This window comes from Camelina sativa, chromosome 12 (assembly GCF_000633955.1).
Source record: "Camelina sativa cultivar DH55 chromosome 12, Cs, whole genome shotgun sequence".
Lineage (NCBI taxonomy): Eukaryota > Viridiplantae > Streptophyta > Magnoliopsida > Brassicales > Brassicaceae > Camelina > Camelina sativa.
Window position 1 is genome coordinate 8,780,612 of NC_025696.1, and position 8,026 is coordinate 8,788,637.

At 32.9% G+C, this 8,026-nt stretch overlaps 1 protein-coding gene across 1 annotated transcript; it reads left to right on the forward strand.

Moving 5' to 3' along the window:
- Positions 4,459-6,424, forward strand: LOC104730966 (probable pectate lyase 18). The gene is made up of 3 exons (XM_010450217.2): positions 4,459-4,706; positions 4,892-5,641; positions 5,771-6,424. The coding sequence occupies exons 1-3, from the start codon at positions 4,597-4,599 to the stop codon at positions 6,129-6,131; spliced, it is 1,221 nt and encodes a 406-aa protein (XP_010448519.1). The 5' UTR covers positions 4,459-4,596; the 3' UTR covers positions 6,132-6,424.

The following is an 8,026-nucleotide window of genomic DNA, read 5'->3' on the forward strand; positions in this document are numbered from 1 at the left end:
CTATCAAATTGTAAAAAAAAAAAAAAAAAATCAATGTAACTCACTTTCATATTTATATGTGTTTTGAATATGAGTGTAGTAAGTATTTAAAATCTCAAAGTCAAAGACTAAGGCCCCGATTGGTAACGGCTGTTACTTATGGCTGTAAAGACTTTAACTTTAAAATTTTAGCTGTAGAGAATTTGGTTGTAGATGCTTTAACTGTAGAAACTTTAACTGTTAAAATTTGATTGGTAAAAAACACTTTTAAAGCTGAAGCTGTTACTTTTATTATTAAAATATATTGAAATGATGATAATGAAAATAAAAATAATTATTATTAAAATGGATCTTAAAAGAAGGAGAAAAAAATAAGAATAATTAATGTGTAAAAATAATTTATGTAAAATTTATATATAAACTTTTGGAAAGCTTTTAAGTATAATGGGGGAGAAAAAAATAAAGTTTTATATTTTTTTAATTTTAAAGTCTGGTTTTGAAGCTTTTAAAATTTTGAGAAAGCAAAGAAGGAAAAAAAATAAATGACTTACAAAACCTTAAAAAAAATTAAAGTCAAAAAAGTTTGATTGGCAAATAAATGGCTTTCAAAGCTTTAATTTTTTTTAAAGTCTTAAAAGTCTTGTACTAATCAGGACATAAATCTAACTAACACATAAATATTGCAAATTTTCTTAATAACTTACGACAAGCCAACCAATCGGATCTTCTATTTCCAAATTTTTTTTTTTTAAAAACACTTGTGACAAACCCTAAATTTATCACCATTCACCAAGTATAACCTTTGGAAATATTTTGTCCGTTCATGGAGCACTATGACCCCCAAGATCAATGTAAGTAATTATCTTTCCTTAAACAGTGTTTTATGTCGAATTTGATTGTTTGCTTTTACGTTTCTTATTGATAAAGCAAAATCTATATGACAAAACACATCTATTTTGGTTTATAAGAACTTCAACTTGCACTTCTTCTTTTAGCCAATCGCACTATCTCCCGTGCAAAAGAGAAATGGTATGTAGCTTATTTCAAATGGCTAAATAAATGGTTGTTAATTTCGATTTAGCATGTATCAAGAACATTTACTTTGGGGAAAACAAAACTAAGGCCGTAGATTTTAAATGTGTTTTTGGTTTTAGATTTTTCAAAAATCTATTTTAAAGCCAATCAAGATTATGAAAAAATTGGATTTACTAAAAATTAGGGAATCAGATTTTGTTGGTTTTTAGTTATTTTCAAAGAAAAACCAAAATCTATGTTTTACTAGTTTTTCATTTTTAAGCGTGACTTGAATTCTTTTTTCTGTTTTTTTTTTTTTTTTTAATAAATTTTTAACACAAAAATCTAAAAACCATTTAAAAACTTGTAAACGTTCAAGGCCTAAGTTTTGTCAATCCATAATCTAGGTTTTGTCAAGTTATCTTATGGATAAAGCAAAATATATTAACAAAGCAAACATTTTTTTAGCCAAGATGAAAGAGCTAATTAAGAATTTTACAATGTTACAGTTTTAGTAAATATGGTCAAAACAAGATCTCCATTCCTTTTCCCTGTTAGAATTGTCAAACCACACCATGAAAGATCAAATAAAAGGAGCGCCAACAACCAGCACAAGCAATCAAAATATGCTAAGGTCGCCATGAGTTCGTTAGAAATATGTCCATAACATTTAGTTTTGTCAACAGCAAACTTTTGTTTTTGTTTTTTTTTTTTTTTTGAAAACCATCAACAGCAAACTAAAGTTATGGAGTAGTAGTGTATATGTTATTTACAATATTATATATACCAGACTTCTTCAAGTGTCAACAAAATGACATTATTGTTGTCGTCAAAGAAAAAACAAAGGTGACACTATTGTTGTTTTTACTTTTCGTTTGTAGTACTAGTAGTAGCCAATACTTTTATATATAGTATGTTTTTTTAGAAAAATCAAACGGTATCAGTTGATTACGGTGTCCAGCAGAGAAAAGCATGCTCAACTGTCAAAAACGAACCTAACAATTAGGAATCCCGTAAAAACGGCAAATCACGAGGCATTAGTTGCCCCACACTCACTTTCCCTCCCCCCATGCTTTCCACTTCCCCCTATCATTACCAACACCTATTTACCTAAAGGACTTTAAAGGCAGAGGCCAGAGAGAGTTTTGATTTGTTTTCAAATCCCGTACCGTGATTGGTGCACTATGAACTGGAATGGGAATATGGTGAGATATACAACTAGTTTTCAAGACATTTTCACCGACAATACCAATCATGAAGAAAAATAGCTGTAATTAAGTTCTTCTATTAGTACAATATATGTCTATAGAAAATGAGAGAAATAAAACCAAACATTAATAAACAATTACATAACTCAAAACCTATAACTTAATTTAAGTAGTTTGTGTGCCAATATGGTGAGATACTTTTGTTTTCACACAACCCTATAAACTTCACATTTTCTCGTATTTCTCTCCTATATATATTGTATCAACTGTTCTAAATATTATCCATCTTTCTTCTTCCTATTATCATTTTTTGTTTTCACAATTTAAACTCATTTCTATGTTTTTAAAATTACTATATATCATTCGATTCCCTATCTAAAAAGTAGGCTAATCAAAAATCCATACAGATATACGCATACAGAATTTGAAGATAGATGGCAAAGATCATGCAAGCAGTACTATTATCTTCAACAGAATCATTACGACTTATTAAATGGTTTATCCCGACATTTTATTACATCATTCTACTGTTTTCTTTCTTATCATCTCATTCCATTATTTATTTTTTCTATTTGTGTGTACTTGTCTACTTGATACCTCATTACTCAAAACATCTCCACTCATTTGTCTTCTCGTTCCCTTGATATATATTACCCGGCATGTCGCTATAGTATATGGTTGGAAATCTTAATTCTCTGAATAATAAATGTTTTGTTCAGGTAAATGGTACAATACGGAAACTTTCCAATGATTTATTTAATTTTTGTTTGTAAAATTATATATGTAACCATATTCTATACCGACATATATATTATTCTACAAACTAGGATGTAAAACTGCATAATAAAAAGGATTGTGCAATCTATATAAGTAATAGGATACGAATTGTTTAGATTCGAGACTACTCATACAAGAAATTACCGCTAAATAGATATCGAATTACCAAACCATATCACACACTTTTAAGGTTTCATCATTGTTTATGTAAATGCAATAGAATCCAACTCGTTTGGGGTAGATTTTACATCTAGAATACTTATATTCAGCAAGTGTCCAGTGGTGCCGCACGAATTATTTAGTGTGTCAAACTATTGATAGGAGATATTAATAAAGCGTTATACAGTGCAACAATCTATTTAAATACTATATATAATTAAAAACATAATAAAAACACTTTTAAGGGTTTCGAGGATTCTATCAGCCTCCAATCGCCTTTCATCAAAATTGGTATATGTGAATGTCGACTATCTTTTCCGAGAACTAAGAAATTTGGTGAAACAAATGATTCTATATATCTAAGATTTTCCTTGGAATTTATGGTATATTTGAGAAGTTTATAAGGAAAAGTTGTTTTTCTTAAAAGAAAAGTGACACTCCAAGGAATACACCTAATGTGTCACTTTTCTCTTAAAAAGTTGTATATTTGAGAAGTTTATTAGGCCTAATGTGTTGCAAACTTTTACTAGCTTGAAAGTGTTGAGGTATTTCAGTATTTGACTGATATGGTTCCACTAAACGATCATTGCTTGCCAGTTCGATATCTTTTAGCATGCTTTAGCTTCTTTATCTCGATTTAAAGAATTTGCGTTGATGTCTTTCTCCGCTAGACGACCATATAGATTACAGAACATGTATATTCAAACAAATAGAAATTTTGTGAAGGCCATCGGTAGATAATTAAATTAATGAATTCGTAACACATTCAAAGCATGCCCAATCAAGAAAAAAGTTGAGTTTTTATAAATCCCGACTTTTGTTGTTTTCTTAAATGTATGAAACAAAAAAAAAAAACCATTAAAAACACAACTATAAATACATGCATAATTATAACATATGTTATCAACTAGCTACTTTGGTTTGGAACCTTATAATAAAACTTTAAACACCAACTTCCTGGATCAATATATTTATTCGGCTAATCAGGTCATGTGGAAGTTATTTGAAAAGTAGACAAATTTCGACCTAACTAGTTATTTGAAAAGTATACAAATTTCGACCTAATTAGTAATTAGATTGGTGGAAGCTATTTTTATTTATTTTTGTCAACAAATTAGACTTGAGTAACGGATGTAACCATATTATTGGTTCATCCTAGGCATTATTATATACTATAAGGTTCTTTATTAAAGATGATATGATATTAAAAAAAAAAAAAGTGGGACCAAAACCTTAAAAATTTCCAATAACAAATAGTAGTAGTGTATAGTGTAGAGAGAGAGGTCCTTTTATATCTTTATATAAACTCCCCCAAAGTTTCCTCTTCTCTCTATCTCCCCCACTCACTACTTAATTCCTCTGTCTTCCTTTGCTTCCATCTCCTCTCCCCAAAATCCGAGAGAGAAAGAGAGACTCTGTACTCTAATCCGATAAAGAGAGAACAAAAAAAAAAACGAAAATGCAGACGAAGAAGCTCTTTATCACCATTGTCTCCTTTCTTCTCTACGCTCCAGTGTTCTTATCTTCACCAGTTCCAGACCCTGAATCTGTTGTTGAAGAAGTTCACAAGTATGAATCTTTCTCAACTTTATCATTCACATTTACTTGAGAACCACTAATCATTTAATTTTTTCGCTTTACATTTGAGCATTGTGTTACAAAGTTGTCGCCTTTACCAAAAAAAAAAAAGGGACCATTTTGAAAAGTCTCTGTTTTTAATAAAAAGTTGTGTTTGTTTGTTCGCTCGCTCGCAGGAGCATTAATGCGTCGGTTGCTGCAAGAAGGAAGTTAGGTTATCTCTCATGTACGACCGGTAACCCAATCGACGACTGTTGGCGTTGTGACCCTCACTGGGAGCAACACCGTCAACGTCTCGCCGACTGCGCCATTGGTTTCGGCAAAAACGCTATCGGTGGCCGTGACGGTCGGATCTACGTTGTCACCGACTCAGGAGACGACAACCCAGTTACCCCCAAACCCGGTACTTTAAGACACGCCGTGATCCAAGACGAGCCGCTCTGGATCATCTTCCAGCGAGACATGACGATTCGTCTCAAAGAAGAGCTCATCATGAACTCTTTCAAGACCATCGACGGTCGTGGCGTCTCCGTACACATCTCTGGTGGGCCTTGTATCACGATCCAGTACGTGACCAACATTATCATCCATGGGATTCATATCCATGACTGTAAGCAAGGTGGGAACGCTATGGTACGAAGCTCCCCAAGGCACTTCGGGTGGAGAACGATATCGGACGGTGACGGTGTCTCTATCTTTGGAGGGAGTCATGTTTGGGTTGACCATTGCTCGCTCTCTAACTGTGAAGACGGACTCATTGATGCTATCATGGGCTCGACGGCTATCACTTTGTCTAACAATCACATGACACATCATGATAAGGTCATGCTGCTTGGTCACAGTGATACTTACACTCGTGACAAGAATATGCAAATCACCATTGCTTTTAACCATTTTGGTGAAGGCCTTGTCCAAAGAATGCCAAGGTAAATTTTTAAAAGATGTGATTTTTTTTTTTTTTTTTACTGTGTGTTAGTTGTTAGTTAGTTAATGTGATTGTGACTATGGATATAGATTAATTTTTTTGGGTCCATTGTGTTGTTGTTGATGTGTAGGTGTAGACATGGGTACTTCCATGTGGTGAACAACGACTACACACATTGGGAGATGTACGCGATTGGAGGAAGTGCTAATCCTACAATCAATAGTCAAGGGAACAGATTCTTGGCCCCAAACATCAGATTCAGCAAAGAAGTGACTAAGCATGAGGACGCGCCTGAGAGCGAGTGGAAGAGTTGGAATTGGAGATCTTCTGGAGATTTGTTGCTAAACGGTGCGTTTTTTACTCCATCAGGTGGTGCAGCCTCGTCTAGCTATGCAAAGGCCTCTAGCCTTGGTGCTAAACCGTCTTCACTCGTTGGACCCTTGACGTTTAGCTCTGGTGCACTGAATTGCCGTAAGAGCTCCCGTTGCTGATTGTGGCTTAGTTGGGGTCACACATTACCAATTTTATATATAGGAAAAGGCAATTAAAAAGCCACCCACCAATTAAGGGGATGATTAATACCATCTTTTTACCCCTTTTTTTTAATTTTTATTTTTCATTTCGGGTAAAATTGTAAGGAGAATACAACCTCTGGCTTGCTCTGATCTTTAGGACCCTTCTTAAGGATTCTCTGTTTTAAGGAATCTTTTAATTAGGTTAAAGTGTGGGAACAAGTGCAGATGTGTTGATCTTTGATATTAATATAAATATAATTTGTGTCCTTCTCTTTTAGTATTTTTCTTATGAGTTAGTTTAGTTGCAAAAATTTGAAGTTAATCAATTTGTGTACGTACACACATGGATGGAGAGGTTAGTTACAATGTGACCATTTGGCAGTTCAAAAAAAGGCTTTGGTTTTCCGAAAAATTCACTTTTTTATTCAGAAGTTTGGAGTGTTGTGTAAAATGGTAACTTTTTAAGTCAAAGCTGTGGTGAGCCAGTCAATGTTTGACCAACTCTCGCGACTTTTTAAATGTTTCTTCCCTCTGGCCAATGCATCGATCCTGGTTGTTAAATAAAGAAAAATTTACCCTTAAAAATAGGAAAGAAAATTATAAAAGTGGAGTTGATAGATTGGAATAAGAAAAAATAAAAAAAGGAAAAAAGAAAGAAAAATTTGGAGCAGTCAAATACCAGAGGAGTAGCTCTACTTTTGATGGGCTTGTCTCATATTCGTGTTTGACTACTGTCCACTGATTATGGGGGGATACATTACATTTAAAATTTGAAAGTAACTAATTAAACAACTAACCACCTTTCTTTTTTTTTCTGCCCATGTGCAACATTTTATTTGTTAAGGAAAGCCATGTGCAACAATAATAATGACATTTAGCAACCAAAGGAAGAAGAAAATTTTGATACTAACAAATGGTCGCAACGAATGATGTGACGTAGTTGGTGTGATTAGTGCTTGGCTGGTTCGATTTGGTGAGTCTTTTAGTATTAAACTATGCTAATATAAAGTTGCAAAGAGGGATTAATTTTTTTTTTTTTTTTTAGCATCAGACTAGGGTCTAGGTAGAGAATTTTCACATTGCTCCATAGCTTGTTTCTCGTTTTAACTAACAAATCTTCTTCATTCAAGACACTGAGAGTTATTGGGAAACTTGCAAGTTGCAACTAATAGTTGCATTTCTGCAGTCACGTGGAGTCAGTTAATTCAGTTGTCACTTCTCACTTGTAGTTGTAACTAGGCTTTCCATTATATTTGAATTTGAGTATTTTACTTAAATGTTCTGTTATATAATTTGGATATATATTAACACGAGTATACTTGATATCCCAGTAACACTTGTCGATAAAGAATCGGGAAAAATATCGTTAAAATCATGAACTTTCAAATTTTGGCCATTTAAAACATGAACTTTGTTGTAGGCCATTTAAAACATCAACTTTCGTTGACTACCTTTTTTAAACATGAAGTTTCGTTGACCAGGCAAAAAAAGACATGACGTTAAATCCGATAATTGACCTACAAACAGACGTTACTATGCTGTTAATCATTCCGTTACTAACAAAACGACGTCGTTTTAATTCGAAAAGTGTCATTTAAACCATGAACTTTTAAATAGAGGCCATTTAAACCATAAACTTGTAAATATATGTCATTTAAACCATGAACTTGTAAATGTATGTTATTTAAACCATGAACTTTCAAATTTATGTTATGTAAACCATAATACATAAAAATGGTGATCAATCTTTCAAACTCTAGTGCAGTATCCTAAAACAAGATGATCAATCCTTCAGACTCTAGTGTAGTGTCCTAATAAATGAAAAAGACTCAAGAAAAAAACAAAAAGACACAAAATACATGACAAAGATC

Excerpts from the sequence above, each read along its gene's own strand:
- LOC104730966 (XM_010450217.2), top strand. The coding sequence starts at position 4,597 with ATGCAGACGAAGAAGCTCTTTATCACCATTGTCTCCTTTCTTCTCTAC. Across the intron at positions 4,707-4,891 it reads GTTGTTGAAGAAGTTCACAA|GAGCATTAATGCGTCGGTTG; the intron begins GTATGAATCTTT and ends GCTCGCTCGCAG. Across the intron at positions 5,642-5,770 it reads CTTGTCCAAAGAATGCCAAG|GTGTAGACATGGGTACTTCC; the intron begins GTAAATTTTTAA and ends GTTGATGTGTAG.